General features: G+C 38.1%; 1 protein-coding gene across 2 annotated transcripts in view; it reads left to right on the top strand.

Moving 5' to 3' along the window:
• ARHGAP19 (Rho GTPase activating protein 19) overlaps positions 1–16893 on the top strand; it is a 39438-nt gene that overhangs the window by 7626 nt on the left and 14919 nt on the right. For both annotated transcript variants that reach the window (XR_011559292.1, XM_070754022.1), the window contains exons 3-6: positions 3980–4060; positions 5071–5280; positions 15292–15518; positions 16171–16257. Coding sequence is in view for 1 of the 2 variants with exons in the window: in XM_070754022.1 (XP_070610123.1) it covers positions 3980–4060; positions 5071–5280; positions 15292–15518; positions 16171–16257 (605 nt within the window). In the remaining variant the exon portion in view is untranslated. The remainder of the gene's footprint in view (positions 1–3979; positions 4061–5070; positions 5281–15291; positions 15519–16170; positions 16258–16893) is intronic.

The following is a 16893-nucleotide window of genomic DNA, read 5'->3' as shown; positions in this document are numbered from 1 at the left end:
TCTTGTACTGTTTATTATATCTTCTTTTTGGTATTGTGTCTTAGAGAAATGTTTCTGTCAATCCAGAAAACAAGTTCTGAATTGTTATCCTGTATTATGTTTATGGAATCATTGTAATCTAATTAGACTTCTTTCCAATACGCAGCAATCTCCTCTTGCAGTATAATTAAAGTTCCATTCTGTTCTCTCATATAATATAACAGTCACATTTAAGAACTGACATTTTAGATTGCTTAAGTGATTTTTGAGTAGTCACAATATGCCTACAAATACTAACTAGAAAAATCTTAATTTAGTTTTATAAATTTCTTGGACTAAACTACTTTATTTGGAAATGCTATTAAAGACCATCCAATAAATGATAGAATATGCAGTGGCCTAATTACTGGTAGTTACCAGTATTATATTATGCCTGTGGTTTTTTTACCCACCTCTGGTTATTGATAAGTTTTCAGGTCTAATTCAGAGTACTGATTTTGACAGACACCAAGTCATAAAGTGCTTTATTAGTATACAGGACTGATTCACCAGAAGTGATTGAAAGAGGAAGTATTTATTTATTTATTTATTTTTATTTATTTATTTATTAGATTTGTATGACGCCCCTCTCCGAAGACTCGGGGCGGTTCACAAGAGTAATAAAAACAATATAGCAGTGGAACAAATCTAATATTAAAAAACATATAAAACCCTATCATTATTTTTTTTAAAAACCAAATAGCACATTCATACCAAACATAAAACAAAGTATAAAAATAAAAATACAGGACTAATTCACCAGAAGTGATTGAAAGAGGAAGTTTTCTGATTAAAGAGCTTGTAGTTGTTATGTTTTATTTCAAGAAGCATTTTTATCAGGAGTTGAACTCAACTGGAATATGTACATGTGTATGTCATTTAGGCCTGGCCCTCTGGCATCAACTTTCCCCGGAGATTCGAACTACCCTTACCCTCCTCGCCTTCTGTAAAATGTTGTAGACTCACCTTTGCCGCCAGGTGGGGGGGGATTAATCTCCCCCCCTCCTTTTTTTCACTGACCTTTATTATGTTTATGTTCAGTCGGTTTGTGTATGATTGTGTAGTATGTAAGTTTTTTATAACCCTGATTACCTCAGGGACCGCCTTCTGCTGCACGAATCCCAGCGACCAGTTAGGTCCCACAGAGTGGATCTTCTCTGGGTCCCGTCAACTAAGCAATGTCGCCTGGTGGGACCCAGGGGAAGAGCCTTCTCTGTGGCGGCCCTGGCCCTCTGGAACCAACTCCCCCCAGAGATTAGAACTGCCCCCACCCTCCTTGCCTTTCGTAAACAACTTAAAACCCACCTCTGCTGCCAGGCATGGGGGAATTGAGATCCTCTTTCCCCCTAGGCCTTTACAATTCTACGCATGGTATGTATGTATGTATGTTTGGTTTTTATATTAATTGATTTTTAATCATCAATACCAAATTACTATTGTACACTGTTTTATTGTCGCTGTTAGCCGCCCCGAGTCTCTGGAGAGGGACGGCATACAAATCCAATAAATAAATAAATTAGTTTTTTTAATTTTTTAACATTAGATTTGTATTTATATTGTATTGATCCCGCTATATAGAATGCTGGTGAGACCACATTTGGAATACTGTGTTCAGTTCTGGAGACCTCACCTACAAAAAGATATTGACAAAATTGAACGGGTCCAAAGACAGGCTAAAAGAATGGTGGAAGGTCTTAAGCATAAAACGTATCAGGAAAGACTTAATGAACTCAATCTGTATAGTCTGGAGGACAGAAGGAAAAGGGGGGACATGATCGAAACATTTAAATATATTAAAGGGTTAAATAAGGTCCAGGAGGGAAGTGTTTTTTATAGGAAAGTGAACACAAGAACAAGGGGACACAATCTGAAGTTAGTTGGGGGAAAGATCAAAAGCAACATGAGAAAATATTATTTTACTGAAAGAGTAGTAGATCCTTGGAACAAACTTCCAGCAGACGTGGTAGATAAATCCACAGTAACTGAATTTAAACATGCCTGGGATATATCCATCCTAAGATAAAATACAGAAAATAGTATAAGGGCAGACTAGATGGACCAGGAGGTCTTTTTCTGCCGTCAGACTTCTATGTTTCTATTGATGTTATGTTGTGAGCCGCCCCGAGTCTTCGGAGAAGGGCAGCATACAAATCTAATAAATTATTATTATTATTATTATTATTATTATTATTATTATTATTATTATTATTATTTCAGCAGCAGGTGGCAGCACCTGCTCAACCTTGTCTAGAATCCAAGCTAAGTAAGTAAAGCAGGGTTAGATAATCAGAAAGGTCAAAAATGGCTGTGAAGTTGAAAAACATCCCAGAAAAGTGTAGTGGCAACCATTCCCTATTGATGCTAAGGAAATTGAACATGTCTTTGAAGTCATCAGAAGTTATTGTTGATTGGAAGATGGCAGTACAGATTTATTTTCATGATACAAAATGGTAGACTGGAATATATCTTATTAACAGGAACAGATGTTACTACTGGGACTAGTATGGATACAAAATGTGAAGCATTTGAAAAACAATAACAACAGGAGGCCAGGACCTACTGGAAGAAAATCCAAAAATGGCTGAAGGAATCACATTAATCTAGAATTAAGATCAGAGATATTTCTATTAGGCATAATAGACGAAAAAATACACAAAGATATGCGATACCTGTTTATTCACATAATAACAGCTGCAAGAATCTGTTTTGCTCAATCTTGGAAGAAAGAAACCTCCCCCACCAACACACAGATTATAAATAAAATACTGGAAGTGGCGGAAATGAACAGGTTAACCATGAGAATTAAAGAGAAAGAAGAAACTTACTACAAAGTATGGGATAAATGGTATATTTGGATAGACAAAAAGAAGAAAAATTGAACCAACTATACTGCATAGAAGTGACCTTAAGGAGAATACATAGGAACAGGAAAATTGGTATACAGTAGTCCCTCGCTATACCGCGCTTCACCTACTGCGGCTTCACTTCATTGCGGGTTTTCAAGAAATATTAATGAGAAAAATCATTCGCAGATCTTCGCTGGTTCGCGGGTTTCTGAGGAAGTCGATCGGCAGATTTAAACAGCCCGCCGAACTCGATCGGCAGGTTTTTCCAAAAAAATATATCTAAAATTGTAAATACTGTATTTAAATACTGTATCTAAAATAAATACTGTGTGGGAAGGGTTTATAAACACTTAAAACAATGAAAACTTACCAAACAATGACAATATAAATACTTAAATAAGTACTATCAGTCGATAAATTCCCCATCGCGGATTTCACCTATCGCGGCCGGGTCTGGAACGTAACACCAGCGATAGGTGAGGGACTACTGTAGATGAAAACATTTAGTACACAAAGGTGAAAGGTAGTAAATGTGTTAATTAATTATAGTATATTTTACTGAAGAACAATAATGTATTATTAATGTGATAGATCTATAATATATCAAAAATGAGAGTGTAACAATGCTAAATGATATGAATAACTGCATGAAATAGTCTTTGAAAAAGGAAACAAAAGATATAAATGAGAACTTGGTAGTCAAGAGAGAAAGGGAGCTTTCTCTCCTATTTTTAACCAAGTGAATTTTTGTATGTTTTTGTACTTTTTCTTCTCTTTCTTTCCTTTTTGGTTTATTGCAGCCATGTTGTTTTCTTGCTTTTAACTAATACAAATATATTTAAATTAAAAAACAATAAAAACTAAATAGATATAAATTGGATACTGAATGAACAGTATCCAATTTAAAAAAAATAAAAATAAACCTTACTCTTATTATTAGTGCAAAAGTCATCAGGTTGGAAACTGTGTCACAAAATAAATACTTTTTATCTATCTTATGCCCAAGTTTTATTTCTGACATTTTGCAATAGTGAATAAAGCAATCTGAGTTTTAATAAAACAATGAATATTCTCTTTGATCACATCTTTTTTTTTTTGCTTTTTTGAATTTATAGAGAAAGGGGTGGTATTTGGAGCACCATTGACTGAAGAAGGCATTGCTCAAATATCTCAACTCATTGAGTATTTACATAAGAGTAAGTAATTTTGGAGGTCTTTCTATATTTCTTAAGTTAGCAATTATGGAATAATCTGAGGCAAAAATTTGATTTATAAAAACTTTCTACATATGCTTCTAGATCTGAACATTTTCTTCTCTTTTTCTGAAAATAGTTCCTATTTTATGTTTCTTTTGTTCTGGTAAATTAACAATCGGAACACAATCTGAAAATAAATTTAAAAGGCTATTCTGTGATAAAACATGGGAATCTCTCAGCTCAGCCACAAAGATGTATATAAATAACATATGACAAAAGCATATAAAGGATAAATGAATAAAACTATGATTCTGTGTTGGCTAATAACAAGTTGGAGGGAGTAAACCAATATGCTTTTACTTTTGGGCATGTCCACCAAAGGTTATATGACTCTTATTCATAATTGCATTTCCAGCATTTTGCTGACACACCCGGGAACATTTTTGCCAATTATGCTGGAGATAGGTGACATCGATAACACATCTTATACATATTTTCTTTATATGTCATTGCCATGGTTAATTTGTAATTTAATTCCCAAACTGTATTCCATTCTGCCAAATTAATTCCATATTCCTAAATTTTGAGCTCAGGGTATCATAATCCCCTTGATCATTTCTTCTTCCAATTTATATTATAACAAAAAAAATATATATTTTAGATATCTTTTTTTTCTTCTGGTCCCAGTAATATTTTATCCAGTCCTTGTTCTTTTTGGAATCCAAATTGTGTTATATCTTTTTTGTATCTTGATTGAATTTGTAAGTAGTGCCACCAATCTAATTCTATTCCTATTGATTTAAGTTCTTGTTTTGATTTAAGGTTGTCTTGTTCGTCCATTATTTGATTATATGTTACCATCTTTTTTTGGTCTAATAGCTTCAGGTATATTATTGCTTCGATGGTCAATAGCCATTTTGGGATTTTTATATAGTGTTCTTTCTTGATTTTTAGCCAAATCTCTAGTAATGGTCTTGCATATGTTTAATACCTCTTTTATCACGGTGCAGATTTGCGGACAGAAGGCTTGTTCCGAGTGCCTGGAAACAGTACTAGGCAACAGAACTTGAAAGAAGTTTTGAATAGTGGGACAGAAATTGACCTGGATTCAGGCGAATTTCATTCCAATGATGTGGCCACTTTGTTGAAGATGTTTCTGGGAGAATTACCAGAACCTTTGCTGACTCACAAACATTTCCATGCACATCTTAAGATTTCAGGTAATCAGCATTAACTAGGCAATTTTATCAGTTATATATTCTTTCCTGCAGGCACTTTTGAAAGAGATCCATATTTCAAAATATCCATCTTTCTCATTCATCTGGTCATTGGAGGCGCAATGGCTCGGTGGCTTAATGATGCTGGAAATGGTCTCAGCTCCAAGTGCTGCGTGGAAAGAGAGTTTATCATTGTGGTTTCCTGTCAGCTTTACCTCAGCTTCTTTCATCTCACAGTATGAAAGCATGTTCTATGCAAGTAGATGGATAGGTACCACTGAGACAGGCTGGTGCTCTATGCCAGTGTTTCCCAACCTTGGCAACTTGAAGATATTTGGACTTCAACTCCCAGAATTCCCCAGCCAGCATTCGCTGGCTGGGGAATTCTGGGAGTTGAAGTCCAAATATCTTCAAGTTGCCAAGGTTGGGAAACACTGCTCTATGCAGATAGCCAGATTCCTGATGGCTCTGAATCTTCCTGTTTGCATTTGTGGGGCAGTTCCAGGCAGGGAGGGAACCTTGGGTAACATTGCAGGAAAAGCCACTCATCTTTCTCTCTGGCACAAAGCCTCCTGTGGCACACCTTTTATTGGCCAAGTGTGATTGGACACACAAGGAATTTGTCTTGGTGCATATGCTCTCAGCGTACATAAAGTAGAATATACATTTGTCAAGAATCATGTGGTACAACACTTAATGATTGTCATAGGGGTCAAATAAGCAATGAAGAAGCAATATTAATAAAAATCTTAGGATATAAGCAACAAGTTACAGTCATACAGTCAATGGGAAATGTTCAAGCATCTCCTATAACAGGGTTGGTACTTTTGCAAGGCAAACTACTACTCAGCAATATCATTGAGATTTCCTGGCGACGACAATGCCATATGCTAATAATAATAATCTAGTGCTTTAAAAAGTTTGGAGACTTTGATATTTCCCTATTCAAACCAATGGCAAGGATATTTAAATATGAAGATTTGGGGATTCATAAAAGTATAATCAGAAGTTGAAAATAAACAGTGCTAAGAAACATAGAAACATAGAAGACTGACGGCAGAAAAAGACCCCATGATCCATCTAGTCTGCCCTTTTACTATTTCCTGTATTTTATCTTACAATGGATATATGTTTATCCCAGGCATGTTTACATTCGGTTACTGTGGATTTACCAACCACGTCTGCTGGAAGTTTGTTCCAAGGATCTACTACTCTTTCAGTAAAATAATACTTTCTCATGTTGCCTTTGATCTTTCCCCCAACTAACTTCAGATTGTGTCCCCTTGTTCTTGTGTTCACTTTCCTGTTAAAAACACTTCCCTCCTGAACCCTATTTAACCCTTTAACATATTTAAATGTTTCGATCATGTCCCCCCTTTTCCTTCTGTCTTCCAGACTATACAGATTGAGTTCATTAAGTCTTTCCTGATACGTTTTATACTTCAGACCTTCCACCATTCTTGTAGCCCATCTTTGGACCCGTTCAATTTTGTCAATATCTTTTTGTAGGTGAGGTCTCCAGAACTGAACACAGTACTCCAAATGTGGTCTCACCAGCGCTCTATATAAGGGGATCACAATCTCCCTCTTCCTGCTTGTTATACCTCTAGCTATGCAGCCAAGCATCCTACTTGCCTTTCCTACCGCCCGACCACACTGCTCACCCATTTTGAGACTGTCAGAAATCACTACCCCTAAATCCTTCTCTTCTGAAGTTTTTGCTAACACAGAACTGCCAATGCAATACTCAGATTTAGGATTCCTTTTCCCCAAGTGCATTATTTTACATTTGGAAATATTAAACTGCAGTTTCCATTGCTTTGACCATTTATCTAGTAACGCTAAATCATTTACCATATTACAGACCCCTCCAGGAATATCAACCCTATTGCACACTTTAGAGTCATCGGCAAATAGGCAAACCTTCCCTACCAAACCTTCCCCTATGTCACTCACAAACATATTAAAAAGAATAGGACCCAGAACAAACCCTTGTGGCACACCGCTTGTAACCTGTCTCTGCTCAGAATACTCGCCATTAACAATAACTCTCTGATGTCTATGCTTCAGCCAGCTTGAAATCCACTGAACTATCCAGGGATTAAGTCCAATCTTCACTAATTTATCTATCAGCTCTTTATGTGGAACCGTATCAAAGGCTTTGCTGAAGTCCAGATAGGCAATATCCACGGCACCACCTTGATCCAACACCTTTGTGACATAGTCAAAGAACTCAATGAGATTAGTCTGACACGATTTGCCTTCAGTAAAGCCATGCTGATTTGGGTCCAATAAGTTATTGTTTTTTAGATGCTGATTTATCCTCTTTTTTTTTTTTAACTTTTTATTTTATTTTTAACAATTTAAAATCACACAACATAAAACAGTGCGTAGTGAATTGTGAATTGTGCCCACCACCCCGACATACACACATTCACCACCACCAAATTGGGGGTACAGTGATCCCCCGCTCGTTGCGAGGGTTCCGTTCCAGGAGCCCCCGCAACGAGCGGGTTTTCGCGAAGTAGCGATGCGGAAGTAAAAACACCGTCTGCGCATGTGCAGACGGTGTTTTTACTCCCACAGTGCTAGCGAGGAGCCGAAGATTGGGGGCGGGGCGGCTATTTGCCGCCGGCATGGAGGGCTTCCTAGCAGCCCCCCAAACCCGGGTTGGGGGTCCGGGGGGCGCTGGCTCTCGGCGCTTTTGAGCTGAGTCCGGAAGCGAATTCGCTTCCGGACTCAGCTCAAAAGCGCCGATAGCAAGCGGCAAGGAACGGCTTGTCTCGGCGCTTTCGAGCTGACCGGACTCAGCTCGAAAGCGCCGAGACAAGCCGTTCCTTGCCGCTTGCTATCGGCGGTTTTGAGCTGAGTCCGGAAGCGAATTCGCTTCCGGACTCAGCTCAAAACCGGCGATACCAAGCGGCAAGGAACGGCTTGTCTCGGCGCTTTCGAGCTGACAGCTCGAAAGCGCCGAGACAAGCCGTTCCTTGCCGCTTGCTATCGGCGGTTTTGAGCTGAGTCCGGAAGCGAATTCGCTCCCGGACTCAGCTCAAAAGCGGCGAGAATGAACGGCGTGGGCGGGCGAAGGGCGGGCGGCAGCGAGGAGTTTGCGTGGGCGGTGGGGAAACTCCTCGCTGACGCCAGCAAGAGGGGGAAGACCCAGGGAAGCCGCTGCCATCTACGCATGCGTGCCCGGCACGCATGCGTAGATGGTATTTTTGACTTCCGGGTTGAAAAATAGCGAAGTACCCTGTTCGCAATGGTTGGGGACGCAATAAACGGGGGATCACTGTATTTCTTTTTTAATCCACTTAACCCAAGAGCAATATATCTGTCTACATATTATAGAGTGATTCTAGTTTATTTCTTGTAGCTTGGTCTCGGATTCTGCTCGTCATATATCGTCTTACCTTGTCCCACCGTCCCATCAGCCGTCCCAAATCAGTTTCATTATCCAAATTTATCCTTTTTTCCATAATTTCAAATTGAATATGATCCACCATGTACCTATACCAATTTTGCATTGTCCATTTTGTCGCATCCTTCCAACCCAAAACTATTACTGCCTGAGCACTTTCTATTGCTGCTTTTTTTATTTCTCTAAATTCTCCCATCGCATTGCTTTTTACTAGTACTGCCATTTCCTTAGTGATTGTCCATTGTATATTTAACATTCCATTGATATCCTCTTTCACTTTTCGCCAAAATTCCTGCACTATCGGGCATTCCCAAAACATATGCATAAACACTCCTTTATCTTGACAACCATGCCAACAATTCCCCCTGACATTCTGCTGAAAATGTGCAAATTGAACGGGAGTAAAATACCACTTATGTAATATTTTCCTTCTCATTTCCCTAATTCTTGTATTTTTAATTTTCCTTATATCTTCTACTATATTTTCCATTTCTTGTACCTCTACTAATATCTCATTTTGCCACCATTTAGTCAATCCATCAATCGTGTCCCCATCTGACTGCACTAGCAGTTTGTATATATTAGTTGCTTGCGCCTTTATCCCCTCACTTTTTTCTCTTATTATTTTCTCTAACCCTGTCTCCTCCCGCCATAATACTTCTTTATTCTCCCTTTCATTTAGATATTTACATATTGCATTTATTTGTAGCCACCTTCCCTTACCTAACCACCATTCTATACGATTTCTACTTGGCCTGCCATCCTTCTCGTATAACTGTTCTATCTTAGTTATCCCTCTTCCCTTCAACTCTCCTATAACCCTATTTAAGTTAATTTCGTTTTCTCTATTTATTACATAAAGCGATGACAGTTTAGATTTATATAATCCTATTTTCCCTTGCCATTTTTTCCAAATTTCCATAGTCCCTTTCATTGGGCCTATTAATTTACCTATATCTCTCCTATTCCACTTCCTAAAAATTAATTCTCTATTATTCATCCCGTTTATCTGTTTTTCCAATTTCGCCCATTTATTTTCACTTAATTGCAACTCCATTAACCTTTCCATTTGAAAAGCTTCCCTATACAGCTCCAGACATGGAACACCCCATCCCCCCTCTTTTTCATTCGCAATTAACCACTTTTTTCTTATTCTTGGTCTCTTATCTTCTTCAATCCAATAATTTAATTTTTTGTCCCACTCTTTAACCTTACATACCGATAACCCCCCCGACAGCACCTGAAATAGGTACATCATCTTGGGAGCTATCATCATTTTTAAAGCTCTTATTTTAGAGAGTCTCCTTAGCTTTTTATCTTTCCAGCTCCTCATCTGTTTCAACATTTTCCTCCATGTTATTCTATAATTAATCTCTTCCATTTTCACTGGGTTTTTTAATAACCAAATTCCCAAATATTTTATTTTTTTAAGTCCTAATTTCAACCCTGATTTTTTCCTAATTTCTATCTGTTCTCTCGGATCTATATTTAAACACATAATCTCTGATTTTTCCATATTAACCGACAGTCCCGATTCCTGCTTAAACTCTTGTAAAATATTTATTATACCTTTAATCATCTCCATCGGGGTCTGGGTCAATATAATTGCATCATCTGCAAATAAATTTATTTTCATTTCTAATTCCCCTATTCTATATCCTGCCCAAGTGTTATCTTGTCTTATCTTATTAGCTAAGATCTCTATTGCTATTACGAATAATTTTGGAGACAGAGGGCATCCCTGCTTGGTGCCGTTTAATATTTTAATACTCTGCGTTCTTTGTCCATTCACTCTTATATATGCTTCATTTCCTTTATAAATCTCTTTTATAGTTTCACAAAATTTTTCCCCCATATTTAATTTGTTACATAATTTATATAAGTAACTATGGTTAACTTTATCGAACGCTTTATAAATATCTAATTTCAAAATTCCCAATTTCCTTTTAGTAGCGGTAGCATGGTGCATCACATTCATTACATTTCTAATTGGTTCACTTATTTTCCTTCCCTTCACGAATCCATATTGATCCTCTTCAATTATTTTTGGTAAAATATTTTCTAATCTATTTGCCAGTATTTTCATAAATATTTTATAATCCTGATTTGCCAAACTGATCGGACGGTAGGACCCAGGCTCTCTTAAATCTCGACCCATCTTCGGAATGGTAACAATTTCTGAAAGCTTCCATGTCTGCGGGATATCACGATTTGACAATATATTATTAAACAATTTCCCCAAATGCGGCAGCAAAACATTCACATAAGTTTTATAGAATTCCCCTGTAAACCCATCTGGGCCCGGTGCTTTGGCTTGTTTTAACCCTTTAATTACTCTAGCAATTTCATCTTGTGTAATTTCTGCATTCAAAATTTGTTTGTCTTCTTCACTTACTATTTTCCCAACCTTGAGGACTTCTATCTTCACTTGCTCCTCTTTATACAAATCTTCATAATATTTCCTCATTATCTCCTCTAACTGGTCATTACCATATCTAACCACTCCACTGGTGTCCCTCAATGCTAAAATACATGATTTTTCTTTCCTCTTCTTCAGATATCTCGCCATTTGCTGCATTGATCTTGTCCCCCAACTCTGTATTTTTTGTCGCATTGCCATTCTCATCTTATTCCATTTAATCTCATCATACACCATCAACTGTTTCTTTTTCAATTTCAGTAAACTATTCCACTCTCTACTTTTCGTTATTCTTAACTGCTCTTGTATCAAATCTATTTCCCTTATCTTCCTTTCCCTCTCTCTACCCCACCTCTTCCTAATATCTGCTTCCATACATATACATTGTCCCCTCATGAAGGCCTTACATGCATCCCATACAATTGATTGTTTAATACCACCCACATCATTAATTCTAAAATATTCTGATAACTCTGTTTGCAATTTCTCTTTATCTTGTTCCCTAGCAGTTACAACTGCATTATATCTCCAAATTTTTTGATTTCGTTCCTGACCTATTTCCAATTCTGCCAATAGTGGGGCATGATCTGATATCCATATACTTTTAATGTCTACTTTTTTAACTTGTATATTACCTCCCCTATTCATTAATATGTAGTCTATGCAGCTAAATGTGTGATATCTTGCTGAATAATATATAGCTCTGTTTAAAATATCTGCATGTAGATCCACCATATTAAGTCTATTTAAATGTAACATCCTACTATTTGCATTCCCATTTGTTAATTGCATATTAAAATCTCCTGCCAAAAAAGTTGAGCCCTCCTTAAAATTGTCTAACTTCTTCTTAGTATTTATTATAAATTGTTTTGTTTTCCCATTCGGGGCATAAATTGCTGCTAATGTCAACTTCTTTTGATTTATTTTCCCTTTAACAAATATCCACCTTCCTTCTCTGTCTTTCTGAATTCCGACCTCTTCAAAATTAACCCTCTGATGAATCAGAATCGCTGTGCCTCGACTATTTTGTGTTCCTCTTGACTCAAACACCCATTTCCAATTTCTATCATTAATCAAGTTATCCCTTCCTCCCCTTCTTTTATGTGTTTCTGTCAAAATCATAATATCCACCTTGTATTGCTTAGCCATCCTTAATATCCTAAAACGTTTCAAATCCGATCCCAAACCATTCACATTTAAAACCATTATCTTACACTCTGTCATAATATACCAAAATCACCCTTTTCCCCTCTTGTTTTGCCCTTGGTTTATATTTTTCCCTTTTCTTTACCCCTATTACCCCCCCCCCCCCAACGTGCCTCCCCCTGTGCTCCCCCCACTGAGAGGGGAGAAGACAAGAAAAAACCTTGCCCATACCTGAGGCACATTTTCTGGATTGCGTTCCCACTCAAACTAGCTCCTCTTTCAACCCTTTTTAATTTTATAAAAGAGAAAATTTCTCCCCCCCTCCTTTCTCCTTTAAATAATTCCTTCTTTAATTTCTTCTTTAATTTTAAATTCTTAAACCACCTTTTTCTCCCCCTTAGACTTCCCCCACTGAATGACAGATATACAGGAATCCCAAGGCATCTCCAAGAAAAATAATAATAATAACAACAATAATAGTAATAGTAATATCCCCCCCCCCCACAACAAGACAAGGGACCAAACACCATCACTTTCTGGCTCTCTTCTCACGCTGAGCCCGTGTTCTTCTCTGCTCCTTTCTGATGGCCTCCACCTGCCCGCTTAACTCCTTCAGCTGCTCTTCCCTTCGTCTTTCCTCCTCATCTGGGGTACTCCGACCGTCAAAAGCCTCTTCTTCTTCATATGCTAGTGCTCCAGTTTCATCAAACTTAATCCCCAGTTGATCCAGTAAAACCTTTCCCTCCTCCAATGAACGTGCTCTGTACACTTTATTGTCCTGGAACACCAAGATGGCCACTGGGTAGCCCCAGCTAAATCTGGTTCCACTTTGATATAGCCGGCTTGCAATTGGTTTCAACACAGCTCTCGCTCTCAGGGTTTCCCAGGAAAGATCCCTCAGAACCCTTATCTCATTTCCGTCTTGTTTAAGGCTCGTAGAAGTCTTCAAAGTTTTATAAATCATCTCTGCTTTTTTTTCACTGAGGAAAGCGATGATCACATCTCTCTGTCTGCCATCTCTCCTGGGGGCTGCCCAATGAACACGCAACATCTCCTCCACGCTGACCTGCACGCCTGTCTGTTTATTTAACCAAGCACAGACAGCTTCTGTTAACTTAAAACCAGAGGGCAAATCCATCCTGAACCCTCGTAAACGCAAATTCCTCCTTCTCTGTCTGTCCTCCAAATTTGCGATTCTGTCATTTATTTGTCTTATTTTTTCATCGTAATCCATCACTTGTTTCTCAACTTTCAGTATCTTTCCAGCAGAAGAATCCCCTTCCTTTTTAATTTGTTTAACTTCTAAATCCATCTGTTCCATTTTATTCTCAACTTTGTTGAATCTCTGTTCAAACCCACTGCAAATATCCAACAGTTTATCTAGCTTTTTCTCGATATTAGCCAAACTAGAGAGGTCTTCTTTTTTCCCTCCCTCCGCCATTTTAAGATTTATTGTACTCACTTATCACTTCCTTGTTACAGCGAAAAAGCCTCCGTCTTTGCTTGAAATCATAAATCTTCAAATTCACTTTGATGCCGACAGATTCTTGTTTCTTCCTATATTTTTCTAAGGAAGATTTATAGTCTTTTTAAGGGGGAGAAAACTCTTTACATTTTATATTTATTCGGAGCCAGAGGTGAAATGCCTAGAAAGCAATTCGGCACATGCGCAATCCGCTGATTTATCCTCTTTTTGAGTAGAGTCTCCATCATTTTAACTACAACTGATGTCAAGCTAACTGGCCTGTAGTTACCAGCTTCTTCTCTACTGCCCTTCTTGTGAATAGGCACAACACTGGCCATTCTCCAATCCTCAGGAACATCTCCTGTTAACAGGGATTGGTTAAACAAATCAGTCAGGGGGGTAGCAATGACAGATCTGAGTTCTTTAAGAACTCTGGGATGGATGCCATCTGGACCCATTGCCTTATTTATCTTTAATCTTTCAAGTTCTTCTAAGACATCGGCTTCTAAGATCACTGGAGCTGAATCCGTACAGCTGGAAGCAATGCTATATCCCTCTATAGTATTATTTTGTAAGGTGTCTTTTGAGAAAACTGAACAGAAGTAGCTATTGAAATGGTCAGCGATCTCCTTATTCCCATCAATGCATGTATTATTCCCGGTACTAAGCTTTGTGATGCTGCAGTTTTTCTTCTTCCTATCACTAATATATCTGAAGAAGGTTTTATCCCCCTTCTTTACAGATTTTGCTATTTCTTCCTCTTTTGAGGCTTTAGCAGCATATATTATCTGTTTCGCCTCCTTCTGTCTCATTTTATACACCTCTCTATCAGCTATACTTCCAGACTCTTTATACCTCCTATAGGCAGCCTTTTTTTCATTGACTATAGCCCTTACATCATTGCTAAACCATAGCGGTTTCTTCTTCCTTTTACCTTTAGTTACTTGCTTTACATAAAGTCTTGTGGCTTTTAAGATGGCCTTTTTTAATACAGTCCACTGGGTGCTCGCTCCTGCCATTTTATCCCTCCCCTTTAATTCATTATTTAAATATTCCCCCATTGGATAGAATTTATTTATTTATTTATTATTTGATTTGATTTGTATGCCATCCCTCTCCGCAGACTCGGGGCAGCTAACAACAATAAAAAGACAATGTAAACAAATCTAATATTAAAAATAATCTAAAAAACCCCAATTTAAAGAAGCAATCATACATACAAACACACCATGTATAAATTCTATAAGCCTAGGGAGAAGGGAAAATTTCAATTCCCCGATGCCTGACAACAGAGCTGGGTTTTGAGGAGCTTGCGAAAGGCAAGGAGGGTGAGGGCATCTCTGATATCTGGGAGGAAGTTGGTTCCAGAGGGTCGGGGCCACCACAGAGAAGGCTCTTCCCCTAGGTCCTGCCAGACGACATTGTTTAGTCGACGGGACCCGGAGAAGGCCAACTCTGTGGGACCTAACTGGTCGCTGGGATTCATGCGGCAGAATTACTGATGCCGCTGGGATTCCTTTTAGCCAGCCATGCTTAACAGATATTTTTCTGACTCCTGGATTACAGACCTGATGCAGTTTGATGATAAGGGCAACAAGACCAACACTCCAGATAAACAGCGCCAGATTGAAGCACTGCAACTGCTCTTCTTGATCTTACCACCTGCCAATCGCAATCTGCTCAAATTGCTATTGGATCTGCTCTATCAAACAGCCAAGAAACAGGACAGGAACAAGATGTCAGCACATAACCTTGCTCTTATGTTTTCACCGCATATTTTGTGGCCCCGAAATGTAAGTATTCCGTTTCATATAATGGTAAAAAGGGGAATGTGGGTCAAGCTACGAAGGATGGATTTGCTCCATAGTTTGACTGCTGTAGTTCACCGTTATAAAATTATAAAATTATTATTATTATTATTATTATTATTATTATTATTATTATTATTATTATTATTATTATTATTAATTAGATTTGTATGCCGCCCCTCTCCGTAGACTTGGGGCGGCTTACAGCAATGATAAAAACAATATATAATAACAAATCTAATAGTTGGAATCTAAAATAACAATAATACATTTAAAAAGTCTAAAAAACAAGAAACCCCAATATATAAAAACATACATACAGTCATCATACACAAAAGCCTACATAGGCAGGGGGAGATATTTCAGTTCCCCCACGCTTGACGGCAGAGGTGGGTTTTAAGGAGTTTACGAAAGGCAAGGAGGGTGGGGGCAGTTCTAATCTCTGGAGGCAGCTGATTCCAGAGGGTTGGAGCCGCCACAGAGAAGGCTCTTCCCCTGGGTCCCGCCAAACGACATTGTTTAGTTGACGGGACCCGGAGGAGACCAACTCTGTGGGACCTAACCGGTCGCTGGGATAAGCTTGCCTCTGTGATTTTACAACTCACTTAACCTGTTCTCCTTCTGCATCTGTTGCTAGGTGACTGCCAGCGATCTGCAAGAAAACATTAACAAATTGAATAATGGAATGGCTTTCATGATCAAGCACTCACAAAAACTCTTCAAAGTAAGATCACATAGAGAGAGGAACTAATCTCCAACTCTGTTGCCCTGTTGTCCGAGGATATTAGTTATTTGGGGAAATGAACAAACTATGAGATACTCTGCTTTTTTAGAGGTGCTGCTTTGGAGGTGCTAATTATTTCTGTTGCTGGTTACTCTGGCTTTTACCTATTTTTACATGATTATCTTTCACATGTGGAAGTTTAAAAAAAATATTTTCTACATGTGAATACAGGATATACAGTAGGTGATATTCATTGTTATTAAGGGTTTTTGATGAACCTAAACTCTGTATTTACTAAGCAGTTCAGTTAGGAAATGAACACTTTTTTTTAATCAAAGTCAGCATCTGACAGTATACAATATATATGAGAGTACAACATAGATCTGAACTCTTCAATAAATTAACTTTCTAGTATTATACGCTCAAAAGTAGAAAAGTGAGAAGAGTCCCTAACTTGACCATACTGGAATTATATCAAAACTGATCTTCTCTTTGCGAAGAACTATCGTATTTTTAGAGTGTAAGATGCACTGGAGTATTAGACGCATCTTAGTTTTGGGGGAGGAAAACAAGAAAAAAACAAATCTGCCTTTGTCTCCCAGAAATTTGCCTCCCAGCAAACAGCACAGATGATAT

Source organism: Erythrolamprus reginae, chromosome 5 (assembly GCF_031021105.1).
Source record: "Erythrolamprus reginae isolate rEryReg1 chromosome 5, rEryReg1.hap1, whole genome shotgun sequence".
Taxonomy (NCBI): Eukaryota; Metazoa; Chordata; class Lepidosauria; order Squamata; family Dipsadidae; genus Erythrolamprus; species Erythrolamprus reginae.
This window is presented reverse-complemented; position numbering and strand designations above follow the sequence as displayed.